General features: G+C 37.6%; 3 protein-coding genes and 2 pseudogenes across 4 annotated transcripts; 4 read left to right on the top strand and 1 right to left on the bottom strand.

Annotated features, from left to right (window-relative positions):
• The first annotated feature begins 1,030 nt into the window (after positions 1–1,030).
• Positions 1,031–2,114, top strand: LOC137726878 (putative germin-like protein 2-3). Its single transcript, XM_068465830.2, has 2 exons — positions 1,031–1,363; positions 1,474–2,114. Exons 1-2 carry the CDS (start codon positions 1,249–1,251, stop codon positions 2,010–2,012), a joined length of 654 nt encoding a protein of 217 aa, XP_068321931.2. The 5' UTR covers positions 1,031–1,248; the 3' UTR covers positions 2,013–2,114.
• Positions 2,115–3,470: 1,356 nt separating this feature from the next.
• Positions 3,471–5,596, bottom strand: LOC137726301 (uncharacterized). The gene is given in 2 exon segments (XM_068465211.2): positions 3,471–3,678; positions 3,680–5,596. Coding segments are annotated over 2 exon segments (1,503 nt in total). The 5' UTR covers positions 5,150–5,596; the 3' UTR covers positions 3,471–3,645.
• An 8,467-nt stretch (positions 5,597–14,063) lies between these two features.
• On the top strand, positions 14,064–16,491 carry LOC137724438 (tubulin beta-7 chain). The gene is made up of 3 exons (XM_068463183.2): positions 14,064–14,582; positions 15,066–15,335; positions 15,574–16,491. Exons 1-3 carry the CDS (start codon positions 14,189–14,191, stop codon positions 16,242–16,244), a joined length of 1,335 nt encoding a protein of 444 aa, XP_068319284.2. The 5' UTR covers positions 14,064–14,188; the 3' UTR covers positions 16,245–16,491.
• A 647-nt stretch (positions 16,492–17,138) lies between these two features.
• Positions 17,139–18,021, top strand: LOC137726906 (putative germin-like protein 2-1; annotated as a pseudogene). Its single transcript, XR_015962342.1, has 2 exons — positions 17,139–17,307; positions 17,426–18,021. The product of XR_015962342.1 is annotated as a putative germin-like protein 2-1 (transcript).
• A 2,173-nt stretch (positions 18,022–20,194) lies between these two features.
• Positions 20,195–21,001, top strand: LOC137724612 (putative germin-like protein 2-1; annotated as a pseudogene).
• The last annotated feature ends 1,474 nt before the right edge of the window (positions 21,002–22,475 follow it).

Below are 22,475 nucleotides of genomic sequence, written 5' to 3'. Positions count from 1 at the left end.
TTTAACACTGTTATTTCTTTTAAAATTCATTATAAAAGGCAAAATTTTTGATATTTTGTAAGTTATATGTTAGTAATAAACCTAAATTCTCAATACAAATATAGTTTTTTTTTTTTAAGTGTAAACAGACTTTTATTTGTATGATATATAATAAATTCACTTAATCCACTTAGTCTACCTAAGCCCCTACCTAGGCCCATCTAGGAGTATAGGTGCTAGGTCCAACCCGCCGCTTAACTAGCGCCTTAGGACGACCTAATGTTACAATCTTGTATCCGCCACCGCACACAAACCATGATATAAAAAGTAGGCAAGCAGAGTATAAGCAATAAATAACAATGCACAAAACCACTTCTAATATAAATTTCACCAATCATACACCAAAAGGAACTAGCAAAAAGTTCATACGTAGAACAGTAACACTTGATACGTTTGATTTTTTTTGAGTCAATTGTCGAAGTGAATGAGCTTTTTGTCTCTCGTATGGTAGTGTATATGTCCCTTCAAAGTTCATGATCAATGAAGAGAAATAAGAGCCTATATATGCCATTCTTATTTGTTAAAAGATGAGCATTGCACTGTTAGTATAATGGATGGTTATTATTTGAATTTGCCTTTGAAAGGGGTGGGCACCGTCTGAATGTAGAGAATCGCCTCACGTTAGAAGGTTAAGAAACTTTGCCTAACTTGTAAGAAATTGAATTACTCATTTCATTGCCAATTGATTTTGAAGTGGAATTCCAACTGTCTTCCGGCACTATTAGTTATCAAAGAAATTTTTTTTCCTTTACAATCATCATTTCACACTAGTGTGACTTAGTCTTGGGGAGAAACTGGCCAGAATTTGCATCTGGAGTCTGGACAAAGATAACAAGGCAATATAACCGATAGTCTGACCATATCAGCCTCTGCCGGAGCAATAAACAGACAGAAAAATATGCCTTTGATTAATTAATTATTATTATATTTTACTTTTCATGATTTTTTAATGTTTATTTTACAAGTTAACGTTCTTCCAATTGGACCCAAATAATTTAACAGTATGCTGGCTTGTTATATAAGCTTTAACATAATGCATTATCTATACTGAAAGGCCGGCGTTTTCTAATTTAAGTTTGTTCTTCTGCTTTCTCTATAAATAACCAACTTCCTACATCTATTCCTTCACCTCTCTCTCAATCCTTTCTATTTTACACATGCAATAAACTTTACATATAATTCCCCATTGAAGAAGTTGAAAAAATAAAGATGGCAAACCAAATCTTGCTATTGACTACTTTCCTAGCCATATCATGTTCTCTGGTCGTTGCTTTCGAGCCTAGTCCGTTGCAGGATTTCTGTGTTGCTGATGCAACTAGCTCAGGTTTGTGTCAAATATTTCGGTTAATTTTCAGTATTACATTAAGTATACTTCTAATTCCTACTTAATCTACAATGATTATAACTTTTATGTTGGTTTGTTAACTGTAACAGGAACAAGAGTGAATGGGCTACCTTGCTTGGACTCCAAGCTAGCAACAGCTGAGCATTTCTTCTTCAGTGGACTTCACATCCCAGGCAACACCTCAAACCCTGTTGGTGGAAAAGTTACCCCAGTCAACGTAGCTCAAATTCCAGGACTCAACACCCTTGGCATCTCACTCGCTCGCATTGACTACGCACCAATGGGTGTCATCCCACCCCACACTCATCCCCGTGCCACAGAGATTTTAACCGTCTTAGAAGGCAGCCTCGATGTTGGCTTTGTGACCTCAAACCCCGACAACAAGCTCATATCAAAGGTCCTCAACAAGGGTGATGCGTTTGTGTTCCCTGTCGGACTAGTTCACTATCAGAAAAACGTGGGCACTGGAATGGCCATTTCACTCTCTTCTTTGAGTAGCCAAAACCCTGGAGTCAACACCATTGCAAATGCTGTGTTTGGATCCAATCCCGCAATTCCTGAGGATGTTTTGGCCAAGTCTTTCCAGGTGGACAAATCTGTAATTCGTGATCTTCAAGCGAAATTTTAGATGTTTTTCATGGAAATAGTTTATGATATTTCATATCATCTCTCCGTCTATCTTGTGATTTTCGCATGTTTGTAAAAGTATTGTACTGAAATCACCGTGAAATTGAATGGTTTTATATGAAATTCTTCGGTATCTGGGTGCCCCTTTGTGGAAAATATCATTTTCTTACAGTAGCAGAACTAGTGAAACAATGAAACGTTTGAAACTTGTGAAAATACTCTCCAAGAAGCAAAATTTCGTGACTAACATTGTTTTTTAAAGATTAAGTCAAATAAACACCCGAAAATAGGGTTTTAGTTGAAATTTCTTCCGGTTTCCGATCGAAGCCAACGCAACATTGACCCGGCAACCCGAGTGTGATATGGAGTTTAGTGGCAAAGGGGAAAGAAAATTTTGTTAAGCTTGTATTTCAAAACAGCAATAATCCAACTATGATTTCCTCAAACAATAATCCGGCTATACCTAACGTTTCAGCTTCTTTTTTTTAGGCAATAGATATATGTTAAAACAATAATTCAGTAAATCCAAATAGTCTCAATTTTTTTTTTCCAGTACCTTGACTAACAAGTAATCAAGCTACTAGAACCTTTGTTCCATGCATTTTGATTCTCTGTCAAATGACTCGAACGTAGCTGCATCTCCAAGAACCGAAGAAATGAACAGATTATGTAATAACTCGGTTTCAGTTACTCTACCACAGCATGCTTGCATCCTGTGCTTGGAAGTTAAACCTGCAAGATGGAGCTTTACCTTCAAACACGACTGATAGCGTTAGCGTTAATTTCATAGCTCAGTCAGTGATATCAACTGCTGCTAAGCGAAAATTTTCGAATGGAGAATTCCAAGTGAAGTTAAGAAGGCCGCCAATTCTGTCTGGTTGATCTCTAGTGCACAGCATCTCATATTAGGCAAAAGGAACTTCACTTCATAGATTAAGCTGCCTACCTAAGGAAAGGACTCATAGATTAATCTACTATTGGGACTGTGGGTGGCGAAACCATACTATTAAGTCTGGCGCTCAATTCGCCGGGCTAACGCTCTGCTATCCGACATCTGTGGAAAAGCCGGTAAGTAACTGAAAATCAGAGACAAGAAGAGTCGTAAAAAAATCAGTGAAAGAAAGTGAAGAGCACATCCAAGGGGTTTTGAGAAGGTCCAAATGATAGTAGGTGAAATTCATGGTCAACATTCCTGTGAAGGAGAAGATAATGCTTGTTTGAATCCGCTGGTTGACTATGAGGAATTTTTCTCCAGTTTAGACTTAATCCGATATAATGTCTCGGAAATTATACAAAAACTAGTCTTATAAAGTTTCTCACCATCTAGTGACAAAGTAGCTCAATAATTTTGGTATACAAACGAGTGGCTCTTGGCCGTTATTTTCTGCACGCCGAGTCTACGGCGGAACAACAGATATAACGAAAAAGTGATTCGGATATCACAGAGAAACGAAATCAATAAAATGAAACAAGAACTATGTACTAAATATTTGTATCTGCAACAATTTTACAGTTTTGAGTACAACACCTCAAGCTGGGTTGCCAACGAAAAGGTTGGAATTTCTTTCTATCACAGTGGTTTTCACACAATTCGAGACTTGAAGAACACTATATCTGAAGCAAAACAAGACAGTCTAACTTGAGATTGGGACAGAACACTTGTCATGGACATAATTTTACCAATCTTCCAATCAACTTCGACAAAAAACAGAAAGTGACTGTAAGCAAAAGGGCTACAAGCCGACCTCCAAAAAGTCCGGCAAGAACAATGAGGAAGAGAAAAAGATACCCGAAATTCCCTTCTTTTCCTTCTCTTCCCTTCTTTTCAACAACCAATGTTGTTTTCCCGCCAGCCAATGATCCTTCACCGTGATCAGAAACTCTATCCAATCCTTGGATTTCAGACTTCTCTTCTGCATCTAGTGAAAACACTGATATGTTTTCGCTTTCGTGTTCCTCCTCCTTCACATCTTCATGGTCTTCTTGTGCTTCACATCCCTCTACCTTACCAACTCCCAGGAAACTAGAATCTCCACCGTACAGCACAGGCTTCAGCTCCTGCTCGTTTGGCTTACCCTTTCGACGCAACTTCTTAGGCACAAATTTCTTGATAAGTTTAGCTTTAATCTTAGCATTCTTGCTACCCTTACTCTTCTTATCCCCAACAAATTCACCTCCATCTTCGCCACCTTCCACGAGCTTTACCTTCTTATAATCCTTCCCCAATAACTTAACCAATGACACATCCTCGACAGTCTTATCAACACAAACCCTTCTCTTATCCACCACCCTCTTCTTCTTACATTCCATTCCAAGCAATTCAACCATACTTTTTTCGCCGGAAGTTTTATCAACGCAAACACTTCCCTTCTCCGCCGCCTTTTCGTTCTCACAATCCATATGGAGCAACTCAATCAATCTTCCCTTCTTGTTAGCATCAACAATCTCAATCTCTTCAATGGCAGAATCTAAAAACACAGTCCTTTCTCTAGCAATCACCCCCTTCAAATCATCACTCTCGAAACCATTCAAAAACAATAAAAACGCAGACAATCTCTGACCCATCACAGATTTCGCATTCGAACATGGTTTCAAGAACAAAGCCAAGTGCTTACCGGTGTATTCGAGAAGCAGAAGCAAAAAAGCAGACAATGTGACCCCAACGACGAGCTTCTTGGTGCTGAGAGCCAAAACCACCACCACAAACATCTTCATCACCGCCGTCAGAACCGGCCCCCAATTGCCACCGATGCAATCCTCACCGCCAACAACACAATTCTTCTTACGATTTTCAACCCCAGTAGCTTCATCGCCGTGATCAGCTTCTCTGGGCTTCAAATTCTCGACCTTTGGCGAACTGGGTTTCACCAAAATCGGCAAATCGCCCGAACCCAGTTCACAATTCAGAGTGATCCCATCATCAACCCGGTCCTCGACCCGACTCTCTCTCTTCTTGCTCTTGTTCTTATGCTTTTTCGACGGTTTCTTTAAGTGATCGCGGTTCTTGAAGAAGAGGTCGATGAGAGAGGTGGGAAACCCGGTCTGCACGACGAGCGAGCCGCCGCGCTTCGGCGACTGAAGATCGGCGACGAATTGAGAAATCCGATTCGCCCTCGTCTTCTTCCACGGAAGCGGCATCGCCACTGAAAATTTGGGAAAAAATGAAAAACAGAGGAGAGAAAAATTGGTTTCGAAAGGAAACACTCAATTTCTGAGAAAAGAATAAATTATGGGGTTTTGATTTATAGCAGTCATCGTCTACTATTTCAATTAATTAAAAAAAATTAAAGAAAAGAAATGGGAAAGCGAGTTGAAATCAGATGGGGGTGCTGTTGTTGGGCGAAAGGTTGGATCTTTGAACGCGGCACGCGGCACGCGGCAGAGTTGAAAGTTCTTTTCGTATGTTTCTTCCGTTCTGGGTCCGGAAAATTTTGTTTTGTTTTTGGACATGGGTGCCGGAAATTGAATCCATTTTAAGGGTCCATTATTCTGTTGGATTTGTTTTCTGTTTTTTTGTTATGAGAGATGAGTGAGGAAGCGTTCTTGGGGAGAAGGAGGCAAGTGAGGAAGAGCAAGAGTAACCAATTTTTGGGTGGAGAGGAAGAGTTACTAATTAAACTGAAACAAACAGACGGTTTTGAAATTGATGTGAGTTATGTGGTAAGAATTACTACATTGATTTGATGCATTATTCTTCGGGACATTTGCGTTTTAGCTAGAACTATGAGGTCCGTTGTGTTTTTGTTTGTCCGAATAAATAGTAGTTAGGGCAGCACACTCTGTGGTTTCATACGTAGTTAAGCATGTTGGTTCTCTTTTGTGGGATTTTATTGGTCCTGAATTTTTGTCTTTTTTGGCGGACGATGGGCACATTACCATTAGAATCCCATAAAGTCTAATCCCTTTTGACAAAACAAAATGTTAAGAACCACTGCATTGATTTGATAGTCTGGTCTAATATTGAAGTTTTCTCACATTGTTATTTATACAAGCAATATTTAAGGATACAATAACCAAAAATAGAATTTACGATGCAAGGATGGATGTTGTAAACTAATTATAAATTTCTGGTTAATTTTTTAAAATTTAGTGATGATCTATATCATATTCAGATTTTATTAGATTTTTTTTTTCTTATCAAAGATTTTATTAGATTCTAAAATGCATTAATGAGATTCAAAATTTAAAACTCACATAACCGCATATAATTCATTTTTCGATTATACATGAGGCAAAAGTTTAAAGTAACTATGTAGAAATCAATCGATTCCGATTCGCCGTAGTTATTTTTCTGTAAGTATTGGATTTTTAAGTAGAACTCACATCCACCCATACCAAGATGCTTATATAAACCAAATGGGCAATTTTGTTAACCTTATCAATTAGCCTATAAGAGTACCAAGAGGCCATCCATGCATGACTATATAAGCCAAATGTGCAATTTTGTTAACCTAATCTTCTTTCATGCAATTTTGGTAAACCTTAAAATCCATATTCTTATCATCATTAGAATTTATATTATTTTATATTTTCTTAAATTGCGACATCAATATCCATATATGCACAATGCATATGAATGAAATACTCGAAAAAAACTTCACACACAAAGTTTCTCTTGAATATCCTTAAAGTGGCTAACTAGTGCAAGTGTCCCATCCATTTAAACTTTTTGCTTTATTTTATTATTACTATTTTGTGGTTGAATGCTCCGTATCGTGCTTGAAATCTCTTTCAAGCTGCTATCCAATAGTGAGCTTACTGCTTACCTAGCCTTTATCCAATACGCAATTGCTCATTCAGTGCAAACGATGAAAGGTGCCACTAAATTATCAACAACTCTTACATGGCAATTTTTTCTTCGACATCCTAAATCATCGAGTACTATTTGCATAATTAATTGTTGAATTTGATTGATCTAACTAACAAGAAAACAAATTCACGCTCTATAAAACTTGTACCTACAACGTTGAATTTTGGAAACTAATGGTTCACCGAACTGAACTAAAAACGTTTTATTATCACAGTAAATATATTATAATCCCAATTTATTTTGACTTAAAAAGACTTCGTAACTCAATGTCTTGCTTTCACTGGGTGTTTAGGTTATAATTTGCTTTATGCATAAACTGGCATCTGGAGGAGCAATTGTCACCAACAAATCCACTTTCAGCCCTTTCATGTGTAAGATGTCCCCCACTCTTCACTGAAAACCACTCGATGGAATTATTGGACCAAGTTAGGATATTTCTTGGATGGGACCCCAATTTCACCATGATGTGCTTAGAATCCGATGGCTCTTTTTGCTTTTATCCCATATAAAGATGGAAAAAAAAAAAAACAAACTATATTGTATAATATGTACACAAATATTATTGGTAAATTGAGAAGGGGAAGAAGAAATGAAACATGTTGGCTTAAGAACTAAGCACGTAGGATACCACAGTCGAGGCGGGACCTAGTTTGGTATTATTGTGTTTTTAAAGAAATGTTTTTGGTGTGCAGTAAAAAATAAAAATAATCAGTTGTGAAACAAAACAGTAAAGTGTTTAATAAATTAAGTTTGTAAAAATGTTTAGAGTTCAAAATACGGTATCAAAGTGTTTGATAAACTTTTTATAAATACGGATGACAACAAAAAAAAAAACACAATATTCAACAGGTTATTTATTTGTATGGCCAAAAGAAACTTCACTAAATACACTTCTTTTTCCACAAGCTTATAAGATTAAAAGAAATATATGAAATATATCCTAACTTTTATATTAAAATTTACAAAAAATATTTTAATTATAGAACCATCTAGAGGTCCAACCATTATTATGTCATTAATTTCTTCTCAAATAAAGAATGAAATTCACATATGGAGGGAACAAAACTAAAGTTGGTGTCTACGATTCTCAGTGATCTGATTAGGTTTCTGCTTCGCAATCAATATAAATGCCTATCTCTTTCGAAAATTCTAAAAAAGTATTCTACTGTAGACTGACAATAATTCATCGCATATTTCACACACAGTTAACTAAAATATGTTGTGTTCTTACCATCAAATAAAGATGATGGTTGAAAAAAAAACAAAAAAAACAAAAAAACAAAAGAACACAAATAATGCATGCATGTCTTCGTCGTGCTTTTCGCGTAAAGCCATGGACTCTTTGCAAAAAGGCTTAATCTCTCCTTGCACTAAAAAAAAAAGCTGAAACATCTCAATTGGTAGGGGAAATTTAATGAATTCTTGGTGGCATATATTCTACTTTTATAAAAGAGTAATAGTTCGTTTGAAGGTATTTTTAGGAAAAATATTTTAGAGTTGTAAAAGCACTTAAAGTGTTTCTTGTGAGAAGCACTAATTATGTTTTTATTGCACGAAACACTTTAAGTGATTTTCTAGGATTTATTTGCAGTTTTACTTAGAATTGGTTTAAAAAATACTTACACCAAAAACACTTTTAACCATTTTAAAAACACTTTCAAACAAGCTCTAAATTACAGTAAGTCTATCAAGTGAGCAAATATTATAATTATTAACTAACTTGGAAAAAAAAATCTCAAGTAATTAAAACTGTTTTGTTCATTAGCTCACGTAAAACGTGTACTTAATTATGGAGAGCTTACAGGGAATAAAAAGGGGGACCCCATCCCCATTGGTGTAACCTTTTCTTGCAGGTAAACGACCAGAAAATGCTGGTGTAAATTGACTGATGATTGAGTGCATTTTTCTTTTCAGTTTCTACTCATTTGGTCACATGTTTTTTGATTATTTGAGATACAGCTGTTACAACTATTTTGCTTCCTTACTACTTCAAAGTTCAAACATCACAAAAGCAAAGTTGAATCTGCTGGTAAAAGAAAGCAAAAGTTGAAACTTCGAAAACATATAGTTTAACACGCGTAGATAGATAAAAGAGAAACGTTTTGGTGTGACTTTGATATTTGTGCTTAGGGTTAGAACTTTTATTTTTCTTTAAAAGAACTTTAGTTAGTGGCTTCCTACGGCAGTCCTTTCTTCTGGGGACCGAGAAGACTCACAGAGACTTCTTCCTTCCAGGGATCGAGAAGATTCACAGAGGCATTTATACCTTTCTCTTGTCACCATCGTGCGATTCACCAACACTAGGAATCAAACCCAGAACGTGCTTTGTGGAATACGAACCTGAAATTCATCTCTAATCACTGGATCACCCCGTAGTAGTGAAGTTGTAAGTTACACTACACAATTATAACATATATTTTATTCATTAACACTAAATATTAATTCCATTGAGGTTGTATTGAGTTTTGTTTTAAACATGATTTAGATGGAATATAGTAAAGGTTACCCATCCCATGCAACTTACCGACTTGCTTCCTAAATGAAGGAAAAATACCGAAACAGTTAGGTGGACGACAAGTCGGCAAGTTTACACAGTAAAATATAATATTGAAAATCAGTGTATATGCTGTAACATGAGTAAATTGATGTTCTGGTACTCCAATTATTTAACACAAAATCAGTTAAAAAAGGGTTTGTAGCCGAATTTTTACTGGAAGCACATTGGACGGTGTCATTTTAAATTTTTTTTTAATTTTTTGTCAAAAGAGTAAACTTGATTATAATTTAATGAAAACGTTTATATCTTCGCCCAAAATATTAAAAAGAAAATCAAGACCTAAAACATCCCACAAAAAAGAACTTCCATGACAAGCAACATGCGACGCCACTACGTGCAGTGGCGGATCCACAGAGGGACCTGAGAGGTCCCAGGACCCTTCGACGACCCTAAATCGCTACTAGAAATTTTCTGGGAACCCCTCGTGCAGTGCAGGTTGCAGGTACGACATCTTCTTGTCGGAGAAGATGACCGGAGAAGAAAGAAAATAATTGGCCCAAAACAACAGAGTTTTGGCCAATTGTTTTAAATTATTTTTTAAATCCCACCCAAAGTGTTTGCCCATTATTTTAAATCCCTCCCCTAACCCACATCATTCCCCACTGTCCCACCCTTCCCCCGTTTCCCGCTGTTCTGCTTCCCCCAATGCCCAATAACATATTCACCCAAATTTCTTTTCTGCTTCCCCCAATGCCCAGCTTTAACATATTCATCCAATTTCCAATCCCCAACTCCTCAAATTTCAAAACCCTAAAATTCTAAATCCCACACCCAATCCCATATTATAATTTTATTACTCTAATATCATACCTCCCCAAATCTCTAGGTCACCACTATTTGGTTCACAATTCAAGTAAGTTTTTTGGTATTCTAATCTAATCTCAATTAAATTATATTAGATATTGATGAAGATTTTTAGTCTATTATTGATATGATTGTTGATATGTTTTATGTTTATACTCATTTGATCATTAGAATTTAGATGTAAATTTTGTTTATTGGGTAGTGACAGCTTAGTTGTTTACATTGAGAAAGATGTTTTTTCATGTATTGGTAATGAAGCTATCATGGAACATTTTCAGACCATGAAACCTCGTCGTGGACGCTTGAATTAGGATTTTATAGCTTGTAATATTGTTATGCAAATGATTTTTGAATAAAATGTATTATATTTAACTTTTCAATGTTATTTTTGTCTATAAATTTTTTAACCTTTATTATTGGGACCCCCCGAGTTTAAAATCCTGGATCCGCCACTGACTACGTGGGCAGCAAGGTTCCCACCCCGCGGAATAAAACTGAACTCAACCTCTCTAAACTGATTTGCTAAACACCAGATATCAATCAAACACACTCCAACGTAGCCTCTGCAGTACACACTCCTTTAGCATACGTATTAGACTATGGGCATCAGACCCAATCACTATCCACTCCCTCCCTTCTTCCAGGCAGGCAACCAGAGCAGCCTGGACATTTGCTGCATCTGCTCCATCTCACCTTCCTCCCCTGATTTTGTTCAATAAGAAGTGGAGAAGAGTTAAATTCCATAGAGGGGGAAGGTATAGTATTTGCTACTCACCATTGACCATTGACGAAGAAAACAAATTTCTACTTGGATATTCCTATTCACACACCAATTTTTATCTCCCACACACTCATGTTAATTGTTATTCATTGATTATTTTCAATTCATTCAATTTGACAATAAAAAATTAAAAGAAATGCGTTAAAAGTCGGATATATGGATATTACTATCCTGCACTTTTGTTTAATCACATTATGCATATGCATTCATTAGATTATAATTGCAATGTTAGCCCAACATGTAAGCCCAAGCCCTCTCTATATACCCATTTAGCCCAACATTAACATGGACTGATGGGCTAGGTGCACAGCCTAAGCCCGAGCTCCAAACCCAATAATCTATGACATCCACAACGATTGAACTTGAGATTTATTTTGAGAATATATGTAGGATGAAAACGAAAGAAGTCGTAAGAAGTGGGTTAGTCTTGGTGGTCATGATCTTTCTCTTCAATTTATTGTTTTTCAAGTTCAAATATTTTTTTTTTTGTATTTTAAACTAAAAGTATCGCTTATATTAAAAAAAAAAACTAAGGAAATAAATTAATTAGGGATGAAGATCGGGTGTCAATTTCATATTTAAACCTTCAAGTAGAATCCTAATAGCTTTTTCTCATCCATTGTTTCTATTTCCATATCATGTTTGTGTAAACCAAAAAAGTTGGCCTTTCGAATTCTAATTACTAGATTAATAGAGAGGGCTTATATGGTATGAAAATGATTGATTAGATCATATTATCCACTATTACTTGGTATCCATCTATTAAGAATTAAAGCAAACTAAACTGGACCTCTCAAACAATGGCTACTCTTTTGTGTTCATCTTATTCTCTCACATAAAACTAAACACATATTCTCTTGTATTTATAGCTAAACGATGGGAGTTGTAGATACAGAGGATATATTCTCGATTATAGTATAAAATACCGTCATCATGGCTTTTCAATTATAACTTGAAAGGTAGCCACACCTATTGTTGTTGTTTTTTTTTTTTTAAAAAAAAAAAAGAGAGACAACTGGTGGTAAGTGTCACATCCTCGCCCGGGGGGAAACACTTTCCAGGCCCGCTCCACCACCGTAGCACGATATTATCCCTTTGGGCTTACCATTCCCTCACGGTTTTGTTTTTGCGAACTCATGAGCAACTTCCTAATGGGTCACCCATCATGGAATTGCCCTAGCCCCCTTCTCACTTAACTTCGGAGTTCCTACGGAATCCGAAGCCAGTGAGCTCCCAAAAGGCCTTGTGCAAGGTAGGGATGGGAATATACATTTAAAGATCACTCCCCTGGGTGATGTGGGATGTCACAATCCACCCCCCTTAGGGGCCCGACGTCCTCATCGGCACACACGCGACCAGGGTTAAGCTCTGATACCAAATTGTCACATCCTGACCCGGGATGGATCACTTCCCTGGGCGATGTGGGAGCTTCGGGTTCTGTAGGAACTTCGAAGTTAAGCGAGAAGGGGGCTAGAGCAATTCCATGATGGTGACCCACTGGAAAGTTACTCGTGAGTTCCCAAAAACAAAACCGTGAGGGAATGGTAAACTCAAAGCGGACAATATCGTGCTAGGTAGGGATAAGAATGTACATTTAAAGATCACTCCCTTGGACGATGTGGGATGTCACAGTAAGCCACTGTTATCCCTCCCATTTGGGGGCTGGGAATGAATGGTGTGGGATTAGAGATTTGATTAAGAATAATATATGCTTTATTTCTTTTTTATAGAGTTAGGTTTTAAGGATAAGATTTTGTATATATTTAAAGCACAAACTATAGTAGATTTTGGGTGGCCATCAGAAACCATAAAAGTAGATCACCCAAAATAGTAGGACATATCTTATCCTTCTTGGCTTTTGTCCATCTTTGTTTTCCTCAAAGCAAAAGAAACACCGCTCAGTGGTGGGCACTCTCTAATAATTCTCACAAAAAAATCTCATAAATAATTTTTTAATATAAATTATAAAATAAACTAAAATTTCCCATCCACCATAAACTATCAAAGATCCAAAATATCCACAAGTGACCCTCTACGATGAATGTTGTCCTTACATCATAACGTGGTTCCATAATTTAACAAATCTATTGTTTTGCCCAAATTTTTTTATTTTTTTATTCCAAAATATCCTAATTTGAAGTGTCATTTAGGAGGTGGAATTGCTTTTGAAAGTGCATGGGGGTTGTAATGGAAGGTTAGCTTGACCCTAGATCTCACTAGGATGGAAATTGTTGGAGATTTGTGGTTTGGTACAAGTGACAAAATCAGGTGACAATTTCGATCATCACACATTTATTGCAATTCGAAATTTGCATGAATATAAAATTTAATGGGTACGTACAGATGAACAGTATTGTTCACATAATTTTAACACTAAATAAATTATAATTATCTCATTTTGTTAAGTATAATATTAGTTAAAGAATTATTATTAACACTTCAAAAATTTATTTGTGCAATTCTCATAATTTTTTTTCTTTCAAAATATAGAAAGTGCACAATTAAATTTTGGAAATCCAATAACAATTCTCTACTAGTTATTGCTTTATATATTATTTTTCAATCAATGTGCTTGCTAATCAATCGTATATCAACATGAACATGACACACCTATAAATAACTAACCCGAACACAACCCGATTGCCAGCCTGGCCACAAATGTGGGATTATGTGGCTCCAAAAATAATTTATAACAGAGAAATGCTAAAGATACTCTCTTAAAATAAGATTTTTCATGAACTTTCCACCACCTCATAGTTTAACGTCAATTCTCATGCCAATTTTATGAAACATTATGTAAAAATTATAAAGCGATAGATATACCTGTTATGAAGAAAATCCCAGTTTTGAAATAATCTCCTTTAACATTTCTCTCCTCTCCAAAACAATGGCCAAATTTCACACCCACAAACCATCCTGGTTTTGGTGTCTCAGGTAGTTTTAGGACAAACTGTGACAACACTTCGCCCCCAAAATTAGAAAAATCCCGAAACCCACAAAAACATTGCCAATAATAATCCAAATTTGATTCCCCAAAATACCCCTACACATTCCCCAAATTTCACCGGACCCACCCTTTAAAATATACAATTCCCGAAGCCATTTTCTCCACTACCTGTTCCTCTCCATCCAATCGCGGCAAAACCAAAACCTATCACGGTAACATTTTCCCTCGCTTTCCCCTCCCATTTTCCCGGCAACCAAACAGGTCTCGAACCCCCAAGGATGAGAGAAATCCTCCACATCCAGGGAGGCCAGTGCGGCAACCAGATCGGCGCCAAGTTCTGGGAAGTGATCTGCGACGAGCACGGCATCGACGGCACCGGAAGGTACAACGGCGACTCCGAGCTCCAGCTCGAGCGAATCAATGTCTATTACAACGAGGCCACCGGCGGAAGGTACGTACCACGTGCGGTTCTTATGGATCTGGAGCCTGGGACGATGGACGCGCTCAGATCCGGCCCGTTCGGGCAGATTTTCAGACCCGATAACTTCGTATTCGGGCAGTCTGGGGCCGGGAACAATTGGGCTAAAGGGCATTATACGGAGGGCGCCGAGCTTATCGATTCCGTGCTCGATGTGGTGCGAAAAGAGGCTGAGAATTGCGATTGCTTACAGGGTATGGTGAAAATTGAAAACCAAGATTTTGGGTTGAAATTGTTTTTTGGGTTTGTTTTGTATATCTGATTTGATCGTGCTTTTGGTTTGAAATTGAATCTCAATTGTGTTTGTTAATTCGTTGATTGTTGTCAATACGATTGGATTGGATATGATATTGTAGTGCTTAATCATGTCTTATTTGGGTTGGCTTGATTGAATGTCTTGTTCTGTTTCCTATCTCTCAAATTATGGCTAATTTTTTGTCAAATAAGTTTTTCTACGTTGCGGTTAATCGCATTTCATTTAAATGTGGACATGTCGTTGACATCTGATTGATATGTCACAAATATTTGGTCACAAGTGCGGTTAAGCATAACGTAGAAGGAATGAACAAGAGCGGTTTTGATTGATATCAAGTGTTTCCTGAGTTTATAATTTGAATGGCTGATTGGTGTGAATGAAATGATTCAGCTTTGTAATGTTGGCCATGTGTTTTGAACAGGATTCCAAGTATGTCATTCTTTGGGTGGTGGCACCGGCTCTGGCATGGGAACTCTTCTTATTTCCAAGATCAGGGAGGAGTACCCGGATAGAATGATGTTGACATTTTCTGTCTTCCCATCCCCAAAGGTATCTGACACGGTTGTAGAGCCATACAATGCCACCCTTTCCGTCCATCAGCTTGTCGAAAATGCTGATGAATGTATGGTTTTGGACAATGAGGCTCTGTATGATATCTGCTTCCGCACCCTCAAGCTATCCAACCCCACTTGTAAGTCCAAATCTTAGATATATGGTGGCTGACAAGTGACAGTAATTGTAGAGTTATATAATGAGCTTTTTTTGTTTGATTGTATCTTAAGTAAAAAAGATTCTGATAAATCACAGACTGGCATCTTATAATGACATGCTATAAGACGCATTTGTGTGTGTTCATGTGAATTCTTATGAGATTTTTAGAAGGAATGTCATGTGATATCTTAACATATTTCTTTGCACGGCTAACGCAGTTGGTGATCTTAATCACCTCATCTCTGCTACCATGAGCGGTGTCACATGTTGTCTTCGGTTCCCTGGACAGTTGAACTCTGACCTACGCAAGCTTGCTGTTAACCTTATCCCTTTCCCACGGCTGCACTTCTTTATGGTTGGGTTTGCACCCCTAACTTCAAGAGGATCACAGCAGTACCGTTCTCTGTCTGTGCCCGAATTGACCCAGCAGATGTGGGATGCCAAAAACATGATGTGTGCTGCTGATCCACGCCATGGACGTTACCTTACTGCATCTGCTGTGTTCCGTGGTAAGATGAGCACCAAAGAAGTTGATGAACAGATGATTAATGTCCAGAACAAGAACTCCTCATACTTTGTCGAGTGGATTCCCAATAACGTTAAGTCCAGCGTGTGTGACATCCCACCCAAGGGTCTGCAAATGGCATGCACTTTCATTGGGAATTCGACTTCAATTCAGGAAATGTTCAGGAGAGTTAGCGAGCAGTTCACAGCTATGTTCAGGCGAAAGGCTTTCTTGCATTGGTACACGGGAGAGGGAATGGATGAGATGGAGTTCACCGAGGCTGAGAGTAACATGAATGATCTGGTTGCCGAGTACCAGCAATACCAGGATGCAACTATCGAAGTGGAGGAGTACGAAGAGGAGGAAGAGGAGGTTGGTGCTTGATGAATCGTGCCATGGTCGTGGTTTCTCAGTTTGTGTAAACTCGTTATGTTTGTGGCTTAATTTGAACGATTGATTGTTGCTCAGTCAATTTAGATTTGAAACATGGATGTATGGAATGTGGGAGGGGTCCTTGTACAAGAGATGGGTTTTGTAAAAACGCTTTTGTGTTGGATTTGAATGTTGTACCGAGTAAGGCATATAATGTCGAAACTTATGTTTCAGTGATGGAATTTTCTGTCTTACACCAGATGCTGTTTGTATTTGTATTTGTTTTGGTAAAATGGAGCCGCCCAAACACCCATCGTTTCCTTTGCCTGGTTTGAATTATATTCGAAGAAAGGGATGCGATTTAATGTTTTAATTATAATATCGTATATGCATACCAATTTTATTTTTTTCATGTTCCATACCGCTGAGTGACCCGAAACATCAATGGTTTAGATTTTTGCGTATAATAATTATAAATTAATTCTTACTTATAAAACGAAATTTAGAGCATCTTTAAAGAAAATGTCAAAAAGTCTACATCATCAATAACGGTAAAAAAAAGACATTGCTAGTGTTTTCCAAATGAAATGCCAATTCCTATGTGACGTGACATAAAAAGGCAGGAGAGACAGTTGCTGTCAAATTTGACAACAGCTTCAAATCTATTTTTATTAATTGATAAATGCTTTGGTTATTCTTATTTTCTTATCTTTTACAGAAAGGAATAATTTCAATGCCGGCACCTGAGTAAAAACGAAGTAATATAGATGACAAGCCTTGAGTTAAAACAAAAAAAATTCACACGCAGTTAGAAAACCAGACTTTTTCAGTGCACAAAAAGTACGAGCTCCCGCTCTCTGTATAAAAGCAGCAACGTGCTAGGTCTTTATCCACAACTCAGGTTTACCCTAATTTCCTTACAAAGTTTAAGCAAACCAAAGAGAGCAAAAGATTTTCGAAATTCTAATGGCTTCTCAGCTTCTTTTGTTGGCGTTCCTTGCCGTATCTTCTTCCATTGCTTCGGCATCTGACCCGAGTTCTCTTCAGGATTTCTGCGTCGCCGATAAAGCCTCAGGTAGGCACCTAAGCTAAATCATAATTATATTCGTACATGTATGTACATAATATCAGTCAGCTAGTTAGTATGGGAATTATATTTGTTTCTAATGTATTCTTTTCCACCATGATTTCAGTACTGGTGAATGGTTTTGCGTGCCAAGGACTCCAAACTTGTCGATGCCAACGACTTCTTCTTCAGCGGACTTCACCTAGCAGGCAACATCCAACCCAGTTGGCTCACGGGTGACCCCCGTTAACGCAGTCCAAATCCAGGACTTAATACTCTTGGTATCTCCATGGTGCGTATCGATTATGCCCCATGGGGTATTAACCCTCCACACACGCATCCTCGCGCTACAGAAATCTTGACAGTCCTGGACGGGAGCCTCCAAGTGGGTATTATCACTTCCAACCCGGAAAACCGTCATATCAGCAAGGTGCTTCAGAAGGGTGATGTGTTTGTGTTCCCAGTAGGACTTGTTCATTACCAACACAATGTTGGAAATAGTAATGCAGTAGTCCTTGCTGCTCTCAGCAGCCAAAACCCTGGTGCCATTACCGTTGCAAATACAATATTTGGATCAAAGCCTGATATCCCTGCTGATGTTCTTGCAAAGTCTTTCCAAGTGGACAGCAATGTAGTCTTCGATTTGCTGGCAAAGTTTTAGAGTCCCATTTGGAATCTCCGATTCAATCGAAAGGGATCCGACTTACATTTCAAGTGAGTCATGGTGGTCTGCTACTTTGTAATATTTGTTCTTTTTAAGAACACAGGACTCTAATTGTGTTAGATTCTGATACTTCAAGAGGATAATTTATTTCTTCTCGTATAGAAACGCAATCAAAGTTGGTCTATTTTGCTTTATTTGTTTGCTTAGTAGCGAGGGAGGCCTTTCCTCCAAGAGCTTTGCAATCTGCAAGACTATATATGCATGAAAACCGTTTAATTCTTTAAGCAGTTGAAAGTGGCTGCCTACTATATAGCTAGTTTCCGAACCAGAAATGTCTGTCAAATGCTAGACAGATTTGCTTTCTGCGAACTTCACCATCATAACTCCACACATCTATATTATCCTTCTTTTGTGCCTTAGTTCAAGGAATCTGCCGTACTCTTTCGATATGTTCATGTTTTAATCAACAATGGTTGAGCTTGTTTATAAAGAAGGGTTAGCTAGGCAACACAATTTCGATCAATTAGCGATCATCAGGGCTCTTGGATCGGGGGCTTTTCAGCAATATGAGAGTAGGAGAAGTCCATGAAGTTGAGCTTTGGATACGGTTGTTAGGAGGATACTTGAGAATCTGAATTTTTAGTTTCACTCTCCAAATGTGTTGTGAATGATTTGCTTCCCTTGGCTTCTTTTTTACATGGCTGTAATCACTTAATCTTCTCGATTTGATCAATGTGATTTAAGTCATATTTATCGGAAAAATGAACATGATGGCTGATGGTTTGGCAAAGATAAGTTTTTCTTTGAATCTTAATTGTATTATGTTGTATTATGTAGGAATCGGGCTATTTGTGTAAGGCCCTTGGGTTGATGTATTTCTTTGTTTAGCGATTCTATTTGGGCTTTATGCTGCCTCTGTAACAAAAACAAAACAAAAATATCGTAAAAAAGTCTATAATTAAAAATTGAAAATATCATTGTGGGCCTCAGGTGCATGCCACGCAAGCACAATGGATGGAAAGTAAACAGAGTTAAACTTGAGGATTATTGCTCCACATTTTGTCAAATTTAGATATCAAATTTAATGAATTTTTAGTTCAGCGATCACTGCTTTAATTAAGCCATAATTTAAGGATCATTTTTGTAATTTTCTCGTTGGTATTACTCTTCACTTATAAGTGAGAGGTATGAGATTCGATTTTCGTCAAAGGTGAATTCGAACCACATTATTGCTAGCCTATTGTGAGACTAAGTTCACCCCCTCTCCCTTAGTATAGATAATATCGTTTGTTAAAAAAAAAAAAAAAATACTAGCTAGCTTGAATCCAACTGATCATAAAAAAAATGTAGGTATCAGATAGCATATTTAATATAGAAGTTAAACATTTTTTTAAAGTTTCATGCCTCTATGCAAATTACATCATATTGAATATATACGCGTCCCCTGTTCCACACTTTATCTTAGTTTGTTTAAGTCAAAGCAAGCAACAACCAGCTTTTAAACCAAAATTTGCCTGAAAAAAAAAAGAAACCTCCAATATCAATTGTCCACAATATTCTACTTAATGCTTCCCGCTGCATACAGAATATAATATTTGTATTAATCATGCTTATTGAATAAGATTTTCTGAATGTATGAAATCTGTACTATGGTAATCGGAGAAAGAGCAGAGAAAAGGATGCCAATAAGAGTTTAAAATTTATTCTAGAAAGCCAATTCAAATCTGTGAGCAATACATTTCTTCATCAAATTTGCACTTCCTGTTACATTGTTGTTGTGTACTTGGAACACCGTCGCATGATCCTATAGTTCCACTTGTAACACCTATATTCATTTTTACTATTAATATAGCTTAGAAATAGAATATCAACCATTTCGTTCGTCTCTATTATAATACGTGAAAAGGTACACCTTGCGCCAAGTGTAATAGGGACATCAAAACTTCTTGACGTAGAGAGAAGGGAAATGTTCCTCAATGCCAGCAGGCCCAGCACCAGTGCCGGTTCTGATGACATATACATGCACAAGCACCAGCTTCCTATGAAAAATTTGTACTATGGGGTTACAAATTAAGACTAGACTTTTTCAGTTCATAGGAAACCATACATGTATGCAGAGGTACTTCGCTCTATAAAAGCAGAGACATAGATAGAGTTTCAATCCACAATCCTCGCTCTTACGAAGTTTAAGCAAAAGTTGGTCAATTTCTCTCTGCTTACTGTCTTGATCAAATGGCCACTCAGTTCCTATTTTTCGCATTCCTTGCCGTAACTTTTTCCGTTGCTTTGGCATCAGACCCGAGTTCTCTTCAGGATTTCTGCGTGGCAGATGCAACGAGCTCAGGTAGCTAAAATCGTCTTTTTGTATATTTTCCATGGTAAATATGTCCCAAAAATAAATATATCCACCATAGATATCAATTGGTAATTATGCATGCTGCTAATGTTTATGTACTTTTTCTCATCATGGTTTCAGTACTGGTTAATGGTCGTGTTTGCAAGGACCCTAAACTGGTTGAAGCCAACGATTTCTTTTTCAGTGGGCTTCACCTAGCAGGCAACACATGAAACGCAGTTGGTTCACGTGTGACTCCCATTGGTGTAGCCCAGATTGGAGGACTTAATGCCCTTGGCATCACCGCTGCGCGTATTGATTTTGCCCCATGGGGTCTTAACCCTCCACATACACACCCTAGAGCTACTGAGATTTTGACAGTCCTGGAAGGTAGCCTCAAAGTTGGTTTTGTCACGTCGAACACTGAAAACCGCCTCATCACCAAGGTACTTCAGAAGGGTGATGTTTTTGTGTTCCCAGTCGGTCTCGTGCATTTCCAGCAGAATGTTGGAAATGGTAATGCAGTTGCCCTTGTAGCTCTCAGCAGCCAAAATCCAGGTGTCATTACCATTGCAAATGCAGTATTTGGATCAAATCCTGATATCCCTGCTGATATTCTTGCAAAGGCTTTCCAAGTGGATACGAACGCGATCTACAGCCTTCAGTCCAAGTTTTAGAATAAATTCCAATTTGGAACCTCTGATTAAATCAAAAGGGATTTAGCTCATTTGAAGTGTCTTTAGAAAATTATTGCAGTTTGTTTTTCATCGCAGTCATGTTGGTCTGCTGTTTTGTTTGATTCAAAAGATTTAATTTGTTTATACTCATTTGAAATGTTGTTGAAACCTGATATCCCTGTTGATCATGTCGGGATAAGGCCGTCTTGTTGTTGTATGCTCATTTGAAATGTGATCAAGTTGTTATTTCTTTATTCTTTTGCTCCAAGAAATAGTAAAAGCGGATGTTTGCTACCAACTTCAAGTAAAACATGAGTGCTTTGAGTTTGGAAAACTGTTTCGATTTGTTTAGGCCAAAAATGAAAAGGCTTTTCATTTCATTTTAAGCATGCAAAATGCTCTTCCTTCAGAGGCGCAAAAGCCAAACCAAGGAGAATACGTGCTATGAGGAATATCGGCATCCTTCAATCCCCAAATATCCACGTCAGTCAACAAGCTAGGCTCTTCTCGACGTGCCTCATACTATCGCCTAACTGTCATGGAGTACGATTTTGGGCCAAGGATGGAACCAGTGGTTTCAGTCCTGCATGTACGTATCATGCAGAGCCAAGCAACAGGTTAACCACTGAAAAGTATGTTCCTCCAAGGATTGCTTCTGAATTCATTCATGCGAACGTCAGGCGACTCAAACCTCATTTTAATCCAATGGTTGGTTGCAGACTTGTAGTAAACCTACTCCGCCTGGCTCGGCCTAACATGACCAATAAAGGAAATGACACCCCAAATTTTTAGATTTCATTATTTTTGAAAACTACAAAGTATTTTCAAATTGAATACCAAATAACCCTAAGCAATTGAAAGTGCTTGGTTGCCACTAGCTAGTCTCCGAAGTAGTAATGCTTATCAAAATGATGACAGATTTGTTTGGTATCCTTCTTTTGCTAATATATATAGTTCAAGGAACATGCATACTCTTCGATATTCATGCTTTTAGCAGAGGTTGGGCTCGTTTATAAAGAATGGTTACCTAGGCAACAAATGGACATACACAATTTACATCAATATATGGAAAGCTTCTCCTTTGTTTTTCAAACTATATATAGGAAGTACATATATATAAACCTGTACATCACATTGAGTTTTCCACATATATAACATGGTCCTCATTCTTTGGAGGTTCAACTCTCTACGCACAGAGAGTTGAATAAGAAAGCATGAGCCCAAAATAAATGGCAGAAGCCTGGAAGTTATTAATTGCAAGTCCAAAGACTCTGCACCATATAAGAATCAGCAAAACCAAAACTCGTACTCTCACCACACCTTCTCATGAGTGGAGCTTGTGGCCCACTGTGATGAGACCATGTTAGATAAAATGAATGTGTATCTATTTTGTTAGAATGGTCTGCAGCCTAAATTAATGTCTTTCTGATGTCTGATGTACTTAGTGTTTATCTGCATGGGGCAGAATGATCTATGATTTCATTTAAAAACAAAAGGAATA

The sequence above is a fragment of the Pyrus communis genome, chromosome 5, assembly GCF_041283825.1.
Source record: "Pyrus communis isolate YQ-2024b chromosome 5, ASM4128382v1, whole genome shotgun sequence".
Classification (NCBI taxonomy): Eukaryota; Viridiplantae; Streptophyta; class Magnoliopsida; order Rosales; family Rosaceae; genus Pyrus; species Pyrus communis.
The sequence above is the reverse complement of the archived record's forward strand: the minus strand, read 5'-3'. Positions and strand labels throughout refer to the sequence as shown.